Source organism: Anneissia japonica, unplaced genomic scaffold (assembly GCF_011630105.1).
Source record: "Anneissia japonica isolate Jap-2015-1 unplaced genomic scaffold, ASM1163010v1 scaffold288030_len866700_cov218, whole genome shotgun sequence".
NCBI classification, from domain to species: domain Eukaryota; kingdom Metazoa; phylum Echinodermata; class Crinoidea; order Comatulida; family Comatulidae; genus Anneissia; species Anneissia japonica.
Genome location: NW_022728334.1, coordinates 202,964 through 224,177, shown reverse-complemented (window position 1 = coordinate 224,177; position 21,214 = coordinate 202,964). Strand labels below are relative to the sequence as shown.

General features: G+C 33.3%; 2 protein-coding genes across 4 annotated transcripts in view; one reads left to right on the top strand and one right to left on the bottom strand.

Annotated features, from left to right (window-relative positions):
• The window catches only part of LOC117114105 (prolyl endopeptidase FAP-like), a 68,045-nt gene extending 60,934 nt beyond the window's left edge, over positions 1-7,111 (top strand). For all 3 annotated transcript variants that reach the window (XM_033257651.1, XM_033257650.1, XM_033257652.1), the window contains exons 16-18: positions 2,579-2,651; positions 3,034-3,107; positions 3,625-7,111. In XM_033257651.1, the coding sequence (XP_033113542.1) occupies positions 2,579-2,651; positions 3,034-3,107; positions 3,625-3,741 (264 nt within the window). In that variant the 3' untranslated portion in view covers positions 3,742-7,111. The remainder of the gene's footprint in view (positions 1-2,578; positions 2,652-3,033; positions 3,108-3,624) is intronic.
• A 954-nt stretch (positions 7,112-8,065) lies between these two features.
• LOC117114106 (DNA primase small subunit-like) lies at positions 8,066-16,953 on the bottom strand. Its single transcript, XM_033257654.1, has 12 exons — positions 16,734-16,953; positions 15,431-15,588; positions 15,132-15,238; positions 14,370-14,443; positions 13,782-13,918; positions 13,239-13,300; positions 12,342-12,454; positions 11,658-11,755; positions 11,252-11,454; positions 10,824-10,906; positions 9,508-9,606; positions 8,066-8,632 (listed from the first exon to the last, which is right to left on the bottom strand). The coding sequence occupies exons 1-12, from the start codon at positions 16,855-16,857 to the stop codon at positions 8,613-8,615; spliced, it is 1,278 nt and encodes a 425-aa protein (XP_033113545.1). The 5' UTR covers positions 16,858-16,953; the 3' UTR covers positions 8,066-8,612.
• Positions 16,954-21,214: the final 4,261 nt, after the last annotated feature.

The window sequence follows — 21,214 nt, the reverse complement described above, 5'->3', positions numbered from 1 at the left end:
GTCTTTACGGTCAGGGGAATTGTAATTAAAAATTGGGGAAGAGTGAAATGGTGCAACACGTGCGGTCCCCACGCCCTCCCCTTGATACGTCACTGCCAACAATAGCTGATGATGAAGCCTTTGAAGGTTATCAATGTGGTCGAGCCTTGAGTCTAGGTGACAGCTTAATTAATCTACTATATAGGATTACAAACCAGACAAAGTGGGTCCCAGCTGCAGGAAGAATCTTACATGACCCACCCTTTGATAATTCCATATTCGTTTGGATCATTTTATTATTTTAACATCAATTTTATTTTTAAAATAATCTTTAATTCATATACAGTATTATGCATATTGCAGTAAAAAATAGGGCTTTCAAAAAACAAATTATACCATACCTTCAATAATGTAAACTCTACAATATTTATTGATCTATAGGAAAATACAATTACAGATTAATTTTTTGAAACAGGTAACTTAAATACAATAACAAAATTTAGGATAAATCTGGAAGTAGCTGTATACACAAATTGAATAAGCTACAGAAGTTGTGTAATTGTTTATTATTATTATTATTATTATTATTATTGTTATTATTATTATTATTATGAGGCTTACCAGACCAGTGACCACAAAATAAAATTGACTTTTTAATATATTCTTATTCTATAAGCCAAAGTTTATGAGTAAAAGTATTACAGCTTCTCTGTTTTAAAGTATACAGTCCTGCCACATTCTTATGTTAAATACTCAGTTTTAACATTTAGCGACAGTACATTAGTTTTGAATGGCAAGTTCATGTGTTATGTTCCTTATAAAAAGTGTATGTTATTTATTAATTAGTTTCATTAAAATTGGGAAAATGTAAGCTTATTGATAAAAAGATGCTGGGAAAAAAGTTTATACCTAAGGATTTTATTCTGTAACAAAAATATCTGGAGTTGAATTATATTTCTCTTGGGAAATATATAAGCTTATTAAAATAAATTGTTTATGAGCCTTTTTAGTCTGTAGGAAAAACTTATTTGGTGTAATAGAGTGTATTGTGTGAAAAATTGTAAGAGTAGATATATTAGTCTATATGGTACCATAAACACATTGACAAGTAGCACTTCGAGACTAATGACGTACGGTAGTGCTAATGGTAGAGCTTAAAAAGGCCACAGTACAGATGACAGCTTGTGTAAATAAAATGATCATTAGTCTTCAATTGCTGTTGCTCAATTATCATTACATGAAATGTCAGCGTTCATGAAAGCATGGAATTGATTTTTTTTTTTAAACTGTTAGACTTGGCGAAAATAATAATTAATGCATATAAGTAAAGCACTAATATCCCCAAACTAAAGTAAAGTTTTAATTAATATTCAGGTCTTTGTAAGTGTAGTTTTAAAACTCACAGTGAGCCTTTATCTGATCATGTGCTCCAAATAGCAGTAAACACATAGCAATCTCAAATAATAAAAAAAAATTGTTGAGCTGCCTGTGGAGAGTGAAGTTGGGAAATTTGTATCAGTTGGTCAGCAGCATTTCTTTTTATCAGCCTAAAGCCTGATTTTCTTAAAATTGCTACACTGTTGCTACACTGTTGCTACAGTGTTTTCATTGTAATTGTTGTATGGTGTAGCAGTCGCCGACACAATCAGGAAGCATCCCAATTTGACCAACTAATCACATCACCAAAAAGTTCAGCGATAGCATTTAGCAATTGTATGGAAACCAAGCTTTAGCCTAATTGTGGAGTTCATTGCCAACCATCACTCAACCATAGAGCTAAAATTCAAATATGTTAAACATTTTGAAAAGTGGCCTTTTAAGTTTTTCATTTAGTTAAGTATGTTTTGGCTCATCTTATTTTTTGTCCACCACTTCCCCCATCCCCATAAAAAGGAATAAATCGGTGAACCTAGATTTTGGGTCAGTTGTATTACAGTATTTATAAGTTACAGAATTACCTCCTCTGCAATGAATGCCTTTGTAAAATTGAGATTAAAGCTTAATACTATCATGCTAACTGTAATTTATTACCCTGCAAGACGTTTTACTTCAAACTCGAATACCGTACTGCATTAACTACAAGAATCCAGAATGATTTCACCTTAAATGTACGCCAACGCTTGGCACGTCCATTGTGCGAATTACAATACTGTAGGTAAAATGTCAGTGATATACGATTGCCTAAGCCCGGGAAATATCACCTCCCTGGTGGGTGATAAATACCTTACGACAGTATTAGGAGGCATTTGTGGAGATTAGAGGGAGTATGTTGTAATAATAAACTAACCGAGAAGCAGACTGGATAGGGATAATGTTAAGATAAATCGCTCCAATAAGTATTAACTCTAAGCTTAGCAATACCAACCAGGAACGTTTCTAAAACATGAGATAACATTGTGCAGTATTTTGTTATCTCCATCTGCCTGATGTTGATACTCTAAATATTGTTGTGTTAGAAAAAGAAGGTCGACTCTTTGTTTTTTTCATTATATAGAAATTATTACTGTATGTTTAATTTAATTGTGCCTACTGTTATGCTAAACAAATTATATTTTACATTTACATATTTAAAAAAATATTTTATGTTTATATTTTATAGAAAGCTAACGTGTCAGCTAAGGCCAGTGCATTCAAAGAAGTTCAGTTTTTAATTGTCCATGGAACCGCTGATGGTAAGTTATTATATACCTACTGAACTCTTTATTTAGTCATCAGTAGGTAATGCAACATTTTGAAAATAGGATGTTCAACAGGAGAAGGTTAAGGTTAAAGTCACGGGGGTTTTAAAATTTGTTTTTGGTTCTGTACCATGAAATTGCTCATTTTGATAGTCAAACAAGAGAAAAATTCCCATGTGTGTCCCCCCCACCCTCAGAAACAAATAACCAGGGGAATATTATTAAGCACTTCTTCAGACTGTCTTAATCCCTCCTAGCTATAAGTATTGTATAGGAGTTTTGACCACAAATGAAAATGGCCACAGGGTATAAGTAGGCCATCACACTAAATGTATAAATGTATGTATTTAAGTTCACAATTGTTCTTTTCTTTCAGACAATGTTCACTTTCAAAATTCAGCTGACCTGGTGAGGGCGCTTGTTCAAGAAGAAGTTGTACACCAGACACAGGTATCTATAATATAATATCTGTTTATATCAACTTTATATTCAGTTTTTCTTTAAATTACTACCAAAAACATCATGGGTTCGAGGTTAGCCATTAGTTTAAAGTCACTTTAAATTAAAGAAAAAGGCACTTTTTCTGCTTTTCTTTTCTCCAGGGACGAATCCAGAATTTTGTGAACGGGGGAGGGGGGCGCACAATATATTCAGAATAGATAAGTGAGTAGTGCTAATTTCAATATATGCATAGAAATTTTAAAATAATAAACAAATTTAAAATAAAAATTTAGTGGCAAAATGGGGGCACATTCCTCCCATATCACCCTACTGGATCCACCCCTGCTCTCTACCCAGGAGTTAAATGGGTATCTGGAGGGGTATTGAAGTAGTCCAAACAGAGATTCATGCAGTAGGACTGAAATACTGTACTCCTCGGAGTGGATTTACTGTATGAATATAAAAATGTCCCACCAAAAAAAAATTTTGTCCAATTTCAGCATATATTGTTTTTTAATGTTTGCAGTTTTACCCCGACCAAGCTCATTCTTTGGAAGACCCTCATGTTCAGCTTCATCTCTACCGGCTACTTACCAATTTTTTGAGGCAGTGTCTAAGCTTAGATTCAACACCTCCAGTGTAATGTATAGGAATTGTTTTTACTTTTTGATAACTTGGTGACAAATAATGGTATATGGAAAATTTAAACTCATGAAAGAGTTATATTTTAGGGGGAAATTATTTCAAAAAAATATTCTATCGAAGACAAAATTGTGGACTATTTAACCAATTGAAATTCTAGAATTATATAGCAGATTTTTATTGAACTAAGAATGAAATTGTGTGCAATTAGTAGTATGGGGTGGACAGTGTAGTGAAGAATGTCAATTTAGAGAGTTTAGAGTTCACAGAGCTTATATTTTTTTCTAATATTTTCATCGGGTTCAGTGAATAACATAAATACTCTATTATCAAATGATGATGGTAGGGTATTGAAATCACAACCGTAAAACCTCGAATTGAAGCCCAGTGGACTTAATCTCGAGATGAAGCCCATCTCAAATTGAAGTCCCCCTCTTTAGTTTGCAAAATTATCCTTGAAAAGAAGCCCATCTCGAAAAGAGGCCCATGGCCTTCTTTTCAAGATAGCATAGGCTTTTTTTCGAGATACGGTAGAACAGTACACTGTACATGAATTTCAGAAAACAAAATAAATTAAATACAAGCTTGGTTTTTAGAGTAGTTTAGGTGATTTAATGCCAGTTAAATAAACTCCATGATACAGATTGATGTTACAGTGGCCTTATTCACTGTATTATAATACAAATTTAGAAAATTTACAGCACTCATTTTGAAAAGAAGGCCCCCCCCCCTCTCTACTTTGCAAAAATAGTCTTGAAAAGAAGCCCATTTCAAAAAAATCCCATCAAAAGTTCGCAAAAATAAGAAGCCCAGAGCTCCAATTCGAGGTTTTACAGTATTATAATTCAATCCAATGACAAAAATACCCAACAAGTAAAGTGCACCATGAATATGTAACTAGAATATGTAACACAAAAATCTATACAAACGGTTTATTTCCATTGGGGTCTAATTAGGTCTTAGTACCAATTATTCATTAAAGAAAATTAAGATTTTAAAAATCAGAATCATTTCTAATCATTAATAAAATTATTATTATTTTACAATGCACCAATTTAGAATTTTGCAATACTAAAGCCAATTATGTTTTCATAATCTTATATTTTGATTTTATATTATGGAATGAATACTAAATAAAACTAAGTATATATGTTTTTGATTTTCCCCCAAACACTAGGGTAATGATGTCAAGTGCATATAAACTTTGGCATAATGCACTCTAAGACATAATATTCTTATTGATATGGTTATGCTTGTATTATCATTAATTTTATATAATTATTATTATTATTAGTGTAATGATAATGTCAACTGAATCTTGCATTCCTTAAATACAATTACATTTATTAAACATTATTTTATTATGAATATATTGTTGTCAATATTTGCCAAACCTAAAGGTAAAATATGAATATCATATAGTATTAATTCTGTTATAATTGTCTTCTTTCAATGGCTACAAGATGTCTTTCGTGCTGTGACTGCAACATATTTTTTGAGTGTTAAGTTGTACATAATTTTGTTTGTATATCAGTCAATTTTTGAGGGAAAAAAATATAATTGTTTACTACTCATGAATTTTATGATTGAAATAGTCAAATGCATTGGGTTTTTTTTTTTTTTTTGCTTTATTTTGGTAAATTGTAAACTTCAGATATATTATAGTTATAGGTCTAGTAAACTTTTCTTGGCTTCAGTACAATTTTATTTTACATTGTACCGAATATATTGAATTTAACTTGTTTGCTGCCATGGCTAATACCCGTCTTACAGAGTGTTAGGAACAAGTATAGTCATAATACCCTATTCTATCATTGTATTTTATATAATGACACTGGTGGGGCTCCTAGGGTCACAACTGCATAAAGCATGTACAAATGGTGATTTAGGGAAGGCCACGTATCGTTCGTTAGTGTGAATCTATAATCACAGGAGTTACACAGACTTGTGGTGTCAAAATAATGTTGGTGTCCATATGGCAGTGAACATGTTCAATAATAAGTTTAGTTAACATACAGTATGGTACATACCAACCATAGGCTTAGCCAGCGAGCCGTCTTTTGGATGGCCTACAATTATTTAGGACGGCCACTTTTACTGTGACGACTTAGACGGCTTGTCCTAATCAGCTCGGCCTAGCCTAATTTGGCCTGGTCTACCTTTAGCAAATTCTTTATATTCTTCAAATCTATCAAATGTTACATTAAACTAAAGCTAAATCATATTTACGTTTGATAAAAACAACATTTATTGATTGAATGTACATTGTTTTCGTACCAACATTCGGTGGGGATTCCCAAAGATGGGGTGGCGTTTTTCTCGCTAAACCCCTGATTACCAACTGAAAAATTATGCAAAATAGAGTATAAAAATTGGGTTATTTATATTTGATATGCTTAAAAATGCTTCCATTAAGACTGTAGGACAAGCATATTTCATATATATCCCCACTGAAACCCGTATTTAGACTTAATAGTGTAAGCCGTCCCATAAGTACCCATAAAAGTGGGTTAGCCTTAAACATTAGCGTAGAGTCCACTTGGTTGAACATCCTGGATGGGTCGTGTGCCCTAGGCTTCTCTTCTCTATTCTCCTGTATGAAATTTCTACTTGAGTGGATGCCGTTGTTCAAGGGTAGGACCGTAGGTAGCCTTTCTCCTCTGGATCTGTGTATGTTCCTGGGTATATTGAGTATAGGGTATATTGTTTCCATTAGTTTATTCTAACCATTATTTGCTTATAATAATAAATGCAACTGCTTTTAATAGGTCTAATAATACAATCTACAGTTATTAGTACACCCTTTATTACAAGACTATGTATTATTACAAGACTATGTAGTATCAGAAAGAGGTATTTACACATATTTATTGAATACTCACCTTTTATTAATGATAGGACTTAAAATACTATCTATTTCATATACTCGGTGAGTAGATATTGGAATTTGTACAGCCTGTATCAGTGCCAATATCTACCGCTGAATTTTTTTTTCATTTGCTGTACTGCATAGGATAGGTTCTCAACAGTAATTGTTTTATATATTATATATTTGATGTTTTTCACAAACAATTCCAAAGTGTGATATGTGATCATTTTCCAAATTTTATTTTGATGTATACCTTGATTTACGTCTTTATACATGTAATTGATATTATTCAGGTAAGCTTTTCCTTGAAATTGTCTTTGATGTAGAATTGTAATTTTAATAGTTGCTTTAGGTTGTTTGTTCAAAAAGAAGTGAAATAGTGACTAGGTTCATATATATATATATATAAATTAACACTTTGTTTATTATGTTCTAGAGATTCAGATATTATTCACAGAAATTTAATTCATTAGGTAAAAGATTAAAAACTACAGTAATTTAATAAGGGACTCATCTTTGTTATCATTAAGGCCTATTTATACAGAGCACATTACACTACCTATTTTATTTTTTTTACGGTGAATGCAAAACAAGTGACATGTTGCTGAGCATGTATAGTATACTACAGAAAACCAGAAAAATTGGTTATACAGTGTGACAACAGTTGTCACACTGTATAATTGGATTGAACTTGCAACAGAATGTCTGTGTAATTATGCCTTAAAGTTATAGTAATTTAATGAATGAATCAGCAGTATAACTGGTACAGTAATATTATTACCAAAATATCACTCCTACCTGCACCACCTTTGTTGGAAATTTATTACTGTGTTTTTTTGCTTCCACTTCAGATTTTTTTTAGTATATTAAGGTTAGGGGTGATAATTTATATATTCTTTATAGGTTCATAAAAAATTAACCATAAAAATCCTTTATATGAGTTGTAACAATGATGGTATGGTTACGGTATAAAACGTTCTTAATTTGAATAAAATTTCTTTAATCTTAAGTTTAAAAGATATGGGAAAATAAATTCCCATATTTTAGGAGAGATCATTTACCACAAAAAAGGACTGTTTATTGTATGTTGGTTGTTTAAATGTTATATTTGAGTTTTTACTGGGATCAAATGCTAACGCCATTATAGTTTGATTTGAAAGTATGATTGCTGTGGACATAATTATATTTGATTGAATACAGTACAGTATATCAATTTTGCCTTAAATTATCAAGTGTAAATTTTGTAGTTTCCTTACACAGTTGTATTTTTGAGAAAATCAGATACTAGCCCCTTTCAATTACATGTTGTGCAATTGTGGAAAAAACTTGCTTTCTGAGAGATGTTGGTCAATATATCTTGTAAACATTGTACAGTATTGCAGTATTGAATATTTTATATGGACATTAAATATTGTACAAAGAAAATCAAATAAAAAATTAAAAAAAACCAGGAAAATTTGATTCTTATGTTTGTGATCTTTATTTGCTTTTGGTTTTTGAGAGATTTAGGTTAATATATCTTGTAAACATGACATTAAATATTGTACAAAGAAAATAAAATTTAAAAAAAGAACATGAAAATTTGATTCTCGTGTTTGTGATCTACAGTACAGTATATATATTTTTTTCTATGAAACAAGGTTAGTTCCAACTAGAAAGGTATGTTTGAGTATTAATGATATAGGAACAATACCTGCTTATTGACTTTCTAAACTAAATGACTGTTCTTTAAAGGTTATCAATTAAACACAATGGCTTTTATACAATTGATTGACATTTGACATTTCAAAAGTCACTTTGTTTACATAAGCAGTACATTACCACTTGCATTGATGTGTTAAGTGTCTTAGTGAAAAGAATACCAATATTTTTAAAATACACAAAACAGAAATAAGATGTTTGTCAAATTTGGTCATGTCACTCTTCAGCTATCTAAATGAGGATGCCAATCTCTAATAGAACATTTCTTGATGTATTTTGATTTCAACATCCAATATTTGATCCTAAAACTCCCCAGTTTTATCTGAAAAATATAAATTAATATTATTTGAGCAAAAGTTATTACAGTAATGTTTATTAACATGCAGCTTTTATGTAAATTATGTAATTCTGCATGTGCCAGCATGCCTGATGTAGCACAGAAACTAAGGTAAGTCTTACATTTTAGCCTTTGGGAAGGACAATGGGCTGGAGAGAACAACTAGTTAGAGGGCTAGGGAGTCACCACTCAGTGCTCAGTGCTGGTAAACAGAGTGGTTGATGCTGGCTTGTTTCAAGCATATTTACTTAAATAGACAATTTTTTCAGGTTTCTTCTTTTTTACTAATTATTTTTCTCAGGCACCTTGAGCATTTATTTAAAATGGAGATGTGCACTACAGAAATCTTATATTATTATTTATACTATTCATTAATATTGTTGTTTTTCATCCTCCTTTTGTTTCTTGTTATTAGAACATCTATCTGTTGACCTCACTTGCAACGCAGTCGGATGCCAGACAGGCTTTGATAAAACCTTAGATCCCTTTTCCCAATAACTGGGCACACATCTTATGATCTTAAACTGTGCCTCAACTATTCATTACTGCAAGATATATCCATTACAGTTTGAACATATGTTATAATATTTGACAGAAATTGTTTTGATAATCATGTGCTGTGAATAAAGCTATGTTATTAAGAGTTTTGCTATTTGAGATGCTAAGTACAATAGAAAATGCCATTGGGCTAAATGATCGGATAATGAGTAGTTTTAACTTCATGACAAGCTCTATCAATCATATCACATCTACACATGAAAAAGCTCTCTGACACTACTTTACTCTCATTAATTCTAATTGCAGTTAGGGTTAAGAACACCATGGTAAATTGGTTTTATGACAGAATTTATTTTACTCACCGCTTTCTTCGATCTTCTTTCTTTGCCATGTTGCCTCAAGGCCTTTCACAAATTTCTCGAAAACTTCAACGCTGTCGGCCATACTTGTTATTTTGTAGTCTGCAAGGAATTTAAACATTCAAATAAATAAATCATACCTAAAATCCAGTGGACAGCAGGTAGAATGCCTATTCATTCATATGGAATTTTTTGTGATGATTAGTGAGGGTGCACTCCAAACCTCAGCTTAAGGGAGTTATAACAAGTAGGTTAGAGTTACACTTTGTAAAAATGCTTTCCTTCAAATTTTAATGTTGTGGTTTTAAATCTTGGACCAATATGAATGTTTGTTATATTATTTAATTTGTTATTCCTTCTGTGATTTGATTGGATACATATTTAATTGTTGTTTTCTTTTTAAATTATTTTAAAGTTAATTAACTTTCCAGGTTCCACCCCTGGTTTTAATAGAGATTTTCCCAGATTCTACAATTTTTATATATTTGAAATACTAGTTGGATTGAACAAATTGTATTGTGTGATTGTGAAGACCATAGTATACAAATACAACAAATAAGGACATACTGTTTTAATTTGAGCTCATAATTATATAATTAAATTGTCTACTTTGTGTATATGCCTACAATGAGTATATATTTTGCTTGACAATTATCACTTCCTATATAATTTACATTGACCATTAAATTAGATATAGTAGGATTGTCATAGTAAAAATGAAAAATGAATATCTGATTATTTTGTCAGATAAGAATATTTTTTTTTTATGGACTAGAAAATAGAGATTTTATGGACTACAAAATGTTTGTTATTGCCAATCCCTAAAATTGTGGCCATATCCTAAACCAAAAAATCTCTTCATAAGGAATTTAATTCTGGGACAGCCCTTTGGTTCAGACCCCCAACTTTTAGCACCATCACTGAATGCACTACAAACCAATTTCATTTATAGTTTATTTTAACATTCTCATCAGGAACCCATTTATAAATGTCAGGGGAAGAAATAAAACGTAAGTGTTATACGCATAAGCAGTTCAACTTGTGAGTAGAATAAAATCAATCTCCTAGCAGTTGAAGATTAAAACTTTAACACCAAGCTGTCTGCTTTTAAGGCTTTTGATGATAATTGATCACAGAGATCCTACTCAAAGATTCAATACAGCAGTCTTTGTTCGAAGGCAATTTCCATCTTCCAATTTAGTAACGTTTTTATCTCCTCTATCATGGCTTTTGCCTGATTTATCACCGCAATATAGTCACAAGTTTTACGACAATTTCTAATGAGCAATAAATCCCAGAAACCTAGTTATTGGACTGACCTTTCACCTTTGTTTGTTTCGTTGCATCTTCACCTGCACTTTGCATTTCTTTAAATTTCTGGTTTATTTCATCGTTTAATTCGCTGAAAGTAGAGAAAATAATTGTATTGTAATCATTTACAGGCATATATGTATATAAGAATAGTTTATTACAACAATGGGTAAAGTTACATATGTCCACCCTTTTCTTTGGTGTTTGTGTCAACTCCCTTATTTATTTTCCTGAATATTGTGGAAAAATGGCTACATTGTCCCACAGGTCAGTAGCGAGTAAATGGCAAGTCTACACACAAGTATCTAAAAATACTGATAAATTACAATTTTGCAACTACTTTGCCATTTTGCCACAAAATGCCTCGTACAGATGTGCAATAAACAAATGGAAATATTTATTTACACACATATAAAAATAAATATATTATAACCACCTGATAATAGGTACTGTCAATGGATTGAACTCATCCAGTTTATCAACATTCATTGGGACACAAACTCGACCAGTTTTTGGATGGACACAGAATGGGCTCTTGAGGAGATGGTTTACCCCAGTACTGACGTTGACATCCAACCGGGGGTAACAATACTGCATCTTGATCTCCTGAATACAGTGCTTCAGTTTATTATCCCTGGACTAAACAGACAGAAATGGAATTAAAATTGTAATGTCATGTCAATTAATACATAGTGCCACATTTTATGGCTTATATTCACCAAAATATAAAGAATATAATTAAATACAAAATAATCACATGGTGTATATGTTTATGTCTAGTATCTAATAACAAAATATATCAAAAAATTATTTAAATACAAAATGTGCTGTATCTTCCTCACATTTGCTAGGCCATCCTCAACCATTTCAACGATTCTATTCCATATTTCAGTTGGATCTGTCATTTGTAAAACTTCTTTGGCAATTTTAACCTTCAAAGGTAAACACAAATTAAGAAAAACAAATTTGATACATTACATATTAGGCTATGCTTATGTCACCCTTGCACTTTAACTACTCAAATTATTACCACAGTACTAAACTTCAACTCATTAGAAGGGGGTTCAAGATTTTTTTCATTTTTCATTTGAAGCTGTGCCATCTCCACACCAAATTATAATGCCTTTCTGTAGATGATGCTCTGCAAAATTAGACAAAATATATTTAAATGTATAAATGCTCCTCAACATTAGGTTTCCCACACCCACCTTGACAAAAATATTGATATTGAAAATGATATTTTATTGTTTATATTCACTTTAAATTATAAAAATAAACAAATTGTATGGTCATTGTTAATAAATAAATAGATCACTGTTCTCACTTCACTCCCAGATTTTCTAAATCCAAATTTAAATCTTTGTTGCTTCTCTGGTGTAGGTGGTATCTAAATGTGACTGGGTCTCACCTAGTAGTGTGGTGATGTGCCTACCAGGTTAAAACTGTTAAACCATGGAACACTGTTCTGGTCCGTGCTATATGAGTATTGCTCACCCAAGTGTTATGTTTATTTTTAAAAAGGATATTTTCATCTTGTATCAACTGTAGAACTTTCTTGAGGTTGTCCTTTCCATTAACGATTCCTTGATTCTCTATGGCATAATTATGAAAATACTTGTCGATGACTTTACTGGCCTCACTGAAATTTATTTAAATACATAAATATAATTTTACAATTTTCAATATGTTGAAGCTTTGAAACTTTGTGATACAATTTAGAAACATAAGAGCAGCTTAACTCAGTCAGCTAAACTGGTGGTAGCCACTGTGTGTGCGCTGAACCGTGGTTCAATTCCCATCGCTGCTCCCCCTTGTGTTTCAGCAGGAGGGCTGAAATACAAGTTACAATAGCGCACTGTCTTTTGGTCGGTGTGCATTCATGGCCCATGTGCACATTAAAGAATGCAGTACACTTCAGAAATGAGTAGGGGATTGTCTCTCTGTGTACTGCCCAATCACCACCAGAAGGACCCCACTGGAAATAAGTCTTTTCTAGATTTTCGTGGGCTATCCTTGGTGTTTACACCGAATAAATCCAATACTGTTCACATTAGTATCCTAATATTATAGACATATACAAACACAAAACTACTATCATAATTAGTTATCAGCACCTTTAGCATAATTTGTGTCGGATTTATTATCATCATCTTAGGGGTTTTAAATTACCATCCATCAACATCATAATTACCTTAACAATTATCACCACCACCAACATTTAATATCATAATTATAATGTTGAATCATCATTATCACCATTCTAATCACTGAAAAGCATAAGTTTTCCCCTTGAACGTTCTTTCACACACCTCTAACAATCACTCTGGCAGAAAGTACCCTTCAAGCTTGCCAACTTTTGACCACGTGGACCAAATAGAAACAAATAATGAAACTCATAAAAATGTAAGAGTTTTAAGACCTACCTCAAAGATGGATGGAGAGTATCAGATATGAGGTGGACTTTCTTTGTTTTGTTTTCACCTCCCTAATGAATAAATCACATTAGTAAAAAAAAAATTACAAATAGTACCTTGCAAAGGCCAACAGATTCAGTTTAGAATGGCACTATAAAATCATAGGGAGAGCTGAGTGGCCGAGCGGTAAGGCAGGGACGCCGCTAGCTACAGCCTCAACATCGGCATTGGTTCCAGCTGCTCCTCACCAATTGTTCAGTTGGTAGAACCAAGTCTTCTCAAATAAGGACTTAAAATGGAGGTCCTGCCTTTCGGAAGAGTAGGGGGTTACCCCGATGTTATGGTTCATTTCAGCCCCTGTCGTGGAATGATGTGAACTTGTAGCTACCATAAAGCGCCTCTTTACAGCTGCTAGGTAGTCACGGGACCACGCCCATACGCAATTCAGTACAATGACGCTGCAAGTTTTGGGTTATTTTCCTACCTTTACCTATTTATAGTGATAATATGACAACATTAAAATCATTCATACAGTATACTGAAGTAACAAACCTTGACAACACTCAGATACTCAGCAATAGCTGTCCTTGCATTCTGGGATAGCTTCCTTGCCGATGAATCTGCAACCCAACAATGAACACCACGGCGACCAGAATATACCCATAAAATGTGTTCAAAGCCAAAATCATCTGTCAAGCGAAATACAACTAATAGTCAATGATTACCAGCAAATTTAAGAGTCTATCCGGTATTATGTAGTCATCTGTTAATTATCTAGGAAAATTCAAACAACAACTTACAATCATATCACCATCATCATCAGCCTGTAAGGCCACTGCTGTCCGACGATTTCCTCAAACTCCTTTCTTGTCTATTCTTAACCAGATTTGCCCAGTTAACAAACAGCTTATTACTTAAATTTATAAAGCCATTCAATTATTGAATATTTGTTTAACAAGAAGTGATAATTTGCCTTTTCAATAATGATCCATTTAGATTGCTGTTCAGCAAATTTTTTTATGTGGAGCAGTCAGTACTCACACAAACTAGCTGTGTTGTAAACAAGTCTTGAGGTCTAAATCATTACAGTTATTGTACTGTAATGAAATTGTGAGGTAAAAGACAAATTGTCCCACTTACCGCGCAAAGCTCTGTTGACTACTTTAATAGCCATGGTCATAAGAGGCCAGCATTTGAGGCAGATATCTGCTCCCCTGAGAGAATGACGTAAAGAGATCTTTTAATTGATTTTCTATTAATTTTATGATTATGATGATGTATCAACACTATGCAGGGATACAGTTATGGTGGGCAGAAGGGCGGAGCCACCCTGCCTTGAAGTTTTCCACATCAGTGTAAAGACAATTTGATGGGCCTTCACCAAACCTTATTAACCCCTTTGCCCATCCTTAACATCCACTTTTATAATTTAGAGTTTACCAATGTTCTCACCCACATTCAAATGATCCAACCAACCCTGACTGAAATGTCAATTCTTGCCTTCCATATTATAAATGGTTTGTTGGTGATTTTTTACTGAATCCTTATTTTTTTTGGAACCTTGCAATTTCAAATTTTAACTGCTGGCTATGATTTTGTAAGTATACTAAAATATATCTTTAAATACTTCTATTATCACCATCAATATTATTATTATTGTTATTATTGTTATCATTATTATTACTATTATTATATTATTAAAAATGACCATTAATACTATTACCATTATACATACCATTATCACAAATTTTTATTTAACATTTATCACATTTATGAACAACTCTATGTTATGTACAACAAACATCTCAGAATTTATTATTTTGACAATACAGTTGACTTGTATATTGCATACTTGTATCATAATCAATGTCATTATTAAAATTCCTATTATACTTCACTTACTGACAACAATTCCTGACATCGTCATAGTCTGTCATATCAATGTCAAAAACAAGTTCCTTTTCTTGAGCTTGGAATGCTGCAGCCTTCACGGTCTTATGGTCCTTAGGCTGATGAAAACAAAACACAGTTTAACACTCATCATACCAGGCCTAGATTAATATTAGTGGACCCCTTTGAGGTAGGAGTCAAAATGTTCATTGTTTTTTGATAATATCAACATCAGTTCTCATTACAGCAATGAAGAAAAGCCTTATGTTCTGTTTTAAAACAGACATAGTAAAAGTCTAGTTATAGCTTACCCTGTGGGTATACACAGCTCCTATATCTATCTTGTATGGACAACATCTCTGAATTTCCTTCTCCATTTCTTGCTGATTGCTGAATGACTGGTAGCGAACATAGATATCATCTTTCAATGTAAAGGAGAACTCACGATGAGGGAAATATGTCTTTGGAACTAAATAAAGGAAAAAAGAAAAAGAAAATATACAGGTAGTAAAACATATAAAAAATATACAGATTGATAAAAATGGCATTAGATTCACTAGTAGTTTCTCCCCTTATTTAGAGAATTTGCCTGACTCAAGAGTACCAAATTCACTCACCATGAACATTATAAGTAGGCTGAATGCAGAAGAGGGGAGGGGACGGAATTTCTGTAACAAATTCCCCTTAGGCTTACAAATTAGTGGTGACGTATGAAAAAAAACTGGAAAAAAATAATTTTGTGTATTATTTTAGAAAAAAAAAAAACAAACACTAAATACATCACCCTAAAATCAAGAACTTTAACTGTAAACGCCCTTCATTGAGAAGATAACAATAGAAATACACATTTCCGTGGTTACGCTTGTATTAGATAGGGCAAATCATGCCCATTCGTGGACAACGAGTGTGCAGTGTCTGCCGATTGATGAATTACCTAATGCGAATTCACCAACTGATTAAAAGTTCAACCTGGTTTAACGAGCAATAACACTGTTATAACACACAACAGAGATAATGATCATAATCAATGTCTGTATTAAGCTTATGTAAAATCAGGGAAATAATTAATAGACAAGAAAACAACACGTCGTATAGGCCATAGCCACAGACCCTACATTATAGGGTCTGTATAGGCGAACAACTCGGGGAACAACTACATTCCTGAACCATCGCACATGTTCGTAAAAGTTACCATGTACAGAGATCAAGCCAGTCGGCTATTTTCAGCATTTGACATTCTTTCCATGTCTCCGATAACATTCCCGAATTGGTGGCATACAAAGACTTCGTCTCCAATAACATTCTTGAATTGGCGGCGTACAAAACTTTGTGTCTTTATTTTCCCAAGAGTATCATTGGACCCTACTTGTGGGAACGTTTCTCACTGAATTAATTGTTAAGGCAACTTAGAGCATCTCTGCTTTTCTTCATATAAGACAGATGCCCAGGCTATAAGCCTAGGATAGGCCTACGCTCTTGACCTAGGTCTAGTCTTCTCATTTCATTCATAGCACGCCCGCCTAGCTAGCCTCATAAAGCTAAAACAGCACGGACAGAACCAACTAGGCCTAGCTAGCTAGCCTAGCCCAGGGCCTAGGCCCTAGCCATACTTACTACAACCGTAGCTTAACCATCTATAGTATGGTCCAAAGGGAAACAGTCTTTTATAGTACGTAGACAATAGCTCTGGTAAATCATCGCTAGAATACTGTGTTACTTTGTTCTGTTCTCCTGGCATTATGATATCATTCACTGTAGGTAGATGGATAGGTATTTCGGTCACGTATTTTTGTTTTCCTCTACATTTGGTGCGACTCCTCGAAAATCATTGGCCGTATTCGACTGGTCGTTCTTCGTTAAAACAGGTAGTGGCTATTGCCGATTTGTCACTGCCGCAGTGCGAAAAAAAGCTGCTGTTTTCTATCGGCAGTGCCAAAAAGCTGCTGTTTTCTATCGGCACTGCCACAGTGCGAAAAACTGCTGTTAATTAATAGAATCGATGTATTTATCGATAGATATGGTATCAATAATTGATTAGGTCTAGCCTAGCCTATATTATTGTTAACATTATATTATATATGTTTTACAATTAATAATTATAATTATTTCTAATTAAATTTTTAAATATATACATTATATATTAGGCCTAGGAATATATTCATGTATACATAAAACAACAACAATAATAATAATATTAATAATAATAATAACAACAATAATATAATAATTATAATAATTTTACGATAGTTTGATTAATGAGATAATAATAATCAGCATATTAAATAAAATTACGTCCATGCAAAACCTGCTTTTAAATGAAAATGTTATCTACCGTATTGTATTTGATTCTGTTCTAAAAAATAATCTTATAAATTATAAGTTTATAATAATATTATTATTAATAATAATAATAAAGGTGCTCGAATAATGCTTTAATAAAGAATTAATAATACTTCATACTTCAATAGGCCTATTTACGATAGTGTGATTAATGAGACAGTTGTTAATTAATTTATAGAAATATATAATTGGTATATACTATTAATAATGATTCAGCATTATTAAATCAATTAAAAAATTAGTGACGCCGGGGCAATAGTTGATAGTAAATAACAGTACAATGAATTATCCACATTGAATGCAGGGACCTATCTCTAGTAATATACTAAAAATACAAATTATAATTCGGGACAAATAATTATCTTTACATGATATGACCCATGTCATGTGTACATCGTGAACTCAAGCGGTAAAGTAGGACGTACCGTCCCGATTCAAGGAATGACGCAGGGACCCGGCCGTATTGATAATAATTAATAATGGCTACGATGAATTTTCATTTTAAACATCTTACTTCAATCTATTATATTGTGTATGATGATGGTGATCAGGCATACAGATTTCAAGAAAAACACAAAAACAGCATGGTGATTAATCCTGGTGCTTTCTAAGACGGAGTCGACGTTAAGGTAAATAAATTTCGGGGAAAAAACTGTTCCAAAGGCATGTTTGCATACATTTTTATATCATTTGAAACATCTTACTTGAATCTACTATACTGTGTATGATGATGGTGATCAGGCATACAGATTTCAAGTAAAATACAAAAACAGCGTGGTGTCCCTGTGCATTTTTGCATACGTATTTGTGACATAGTTTTATGTACTTATTAAAACATTGATACAAACCAAAGTTGTCAGTTATTTCATTTGAAACCAGTGTCAGTATAATCTTAGGTAAGCATGTGGTTAACATAAGCAAGAATTTAGTCCAATGAAACTGTTTACATGCCCGTAGCCGGGGGGGGGTGTTTCTGGGCGTGAGGTCCACGGTCGAAGCCCCGGTGGCGTCGGCGAAACCACCAAAGCAAGGGGATTTTTGTGCTTTATGGGTCTAAATAATGCTTTAAAAGCAGATATTTTTGAAAAGGTCTTTGTCTGGATGGGTCTGCCGTGCATTAGTTTGGTTGGAGGACTTATTTGGGAAATTTGAAGAGGGAGGTTCGTCAAAAAAGAGGGGGGTTTGCTAGAAAAGGGGTTTCTCCCGAACCATAAAAGCCCCCCCCCCCCTGGATACGGGCCTGGTTTATCATCTTGATACCTTCCGACGAAAATTGACCCTACAGGCGTCACCACGGCGTCGCCACCGATCGATCTAATGTGACGTTGTTATGTGGGTGTTTTATAGATTATTGAGAATGGTAATATCACCGAAAAAAATAGATAAAATGACAGTTGAATGACCAACAATGACAACTGAAGACAATAGTTCGCCATTAGAAGATATTTATTATTTATTCGGAAAATTAATCTCAAAATCGAGTTTCCGTCCCCGACGTTGACAGTGACGTCGTATGATTTGTGTGCAATTTTTACCAATTAACCCCTAAAAAAATAGTTGAGCCATGTAGTACCTTGCAAATTAACCAGAAACCCGGTAGATTGTTTATTTGTAGCGTCCCTTCGCTGCCAAAAATAGTTTTTTGGCAGTTGCGTCCCCGGTGACATCATGAGGGCATGGTGAACGATTCTATTTTCCGCCTAACCACCATTCGTAATGTCCTTAAATAATCTTTTTTTCAATCAAATGAATTTAATAATTTCCCCTAAGAACCCCTCGATTTTCATCTATTTCCATAAGCGCCCCCTCAATTTCCACTCTGTTTTCATAAGCGCCCCGTTCGAATAAGTGCCCGTTTGAATAAGCGCCCCTCAGAAAGTGCAAAAAAAAAATATTTTAAGCGCCCGGACGCTTATTCGCGCGAGAACGGTAATGATAGTGATACTGTGTGAAAAGATATCTGAAAATATAGACATAAAAGCAGCACTAACGATACAGTTACTGAATTTGTTATTATATTTTCTTCAAGTTAGTCTTTCAATGGGCACCACTACTGCATTATGAGCACCACTACAGCAGGTGTTATTATAATTACTTCCTATAAATTACTCTAAAGTGGGTGCCACTGCATGCTGCATGTGTTATTATTTTATATATTAATCCTTAAATGGGCCAGTGATGGCGCCAGGACCGAATCGATTCTCACTTGGCTGGGGGCCAGGGGGCCAGGGGGCCACGGATATTTGATGAATTATGACGATTTTTTATTATTATTTGACAGGCATCGAGTTACTATAATATGATTTCATGTAGGCTATGTTTTCTAATGTTGACAACAGCTTCCAAAACCAAAACATTTTGAATAAAGCAAGAAACAAAGAGCATGCAATATAATTATCTAATTTATTTTCAAATCCTCATTCTTGAAAGTGAAATTCTATATTTTGGAAATTTTACATGAAATCTGTCAACCACGCTGTCATGGTCGAGGTTGCTTCACCCATCACGATGTATTCCAACCATCACGAGGCTATCTAAATGAGCATTTGTCTTAACAGAACGCAAATTATTTTTAATTAGTCTCTTTGAATTATTATTATTATTATTATTATTATTATTATTATTATTATTATTATTATTATTATTATTATATTATTATTATTATTATTATTATTGTTGTTGTTGTTGTTGTTGTTGTTGTTGTTGTTGTTGTTGTTGTATTGAGAAGTTAACACAAACAATATGGTGGCAAAACGAATATTACATGTAAATATTTTTTTTATTTGTTTGTTCCTCGACAAAATGTATCGTCTTCCCCGAGAGGGGGGCCCGCTGAAATGGGCACCACTAATGCATTATGGGCACCATTACTGCAGGTGTTTTTATATTTTATATATTAATCCTTAAATGGGCACTAGTACTGCGTTAAGGGCACTATTACTGCAGGTGTTGTTATCTTTTATATATTGATCATTAAATGGGCACCGCTATTGCATTACAGGCACCGCTATTGCAGGTGTTATAATATTTCATATATTTATACTTAAATGGCCACCAGTTCTGCATTATGGGCACCATTACTGCAGGTGTTGTTATATTTTATACATTAACCATTTAATATGGCCGCCGTTACTGCATTATGGGCACCGCTACTGCAGGTGTTATTATATTTTCTATAAGTTAGTATTCAAGTGGGTGCCACTACTGCATGTGTTATAATATTCTATATATGATCGTTAAACGGCCACCGCTACTGAAGTATGGGTACCATGAACCAATATTTCATTATGGGCACCATTACTGTAGGTGTTATAATATTTTATATATTAATCCTTAAATTTTTATAATATTTTATATATATTAATCCTGAAATGTGCTCCACTTCTGCATTATGGGCACCATTACTGCAGGTAATGTTATATTTTATATTTTATATATTAATCCTTCAATGGGCACCAGTACTGCATTGTGGGCACCGCTACTGCAGGTGTTTTTATATCTTATGTATTAATCATTAAATGGGCACTGAATCTGCATTATGGGCACCGCTACTGGAGGTGTTATTATATTTTCTATAGTTAGTATTTAAGTGGGTGCCACTACTGCAGGTGTTATATTGTATATATTAGTCCTTAAATACCCACCGCTATCGAATTATGGGCACCATTATTGCAGGTGTTATAACATTTTATATTTTAACACTTAAATTATATATTTATACTTAAATGGGCATTAGTTCTGCATTATGGGCACCA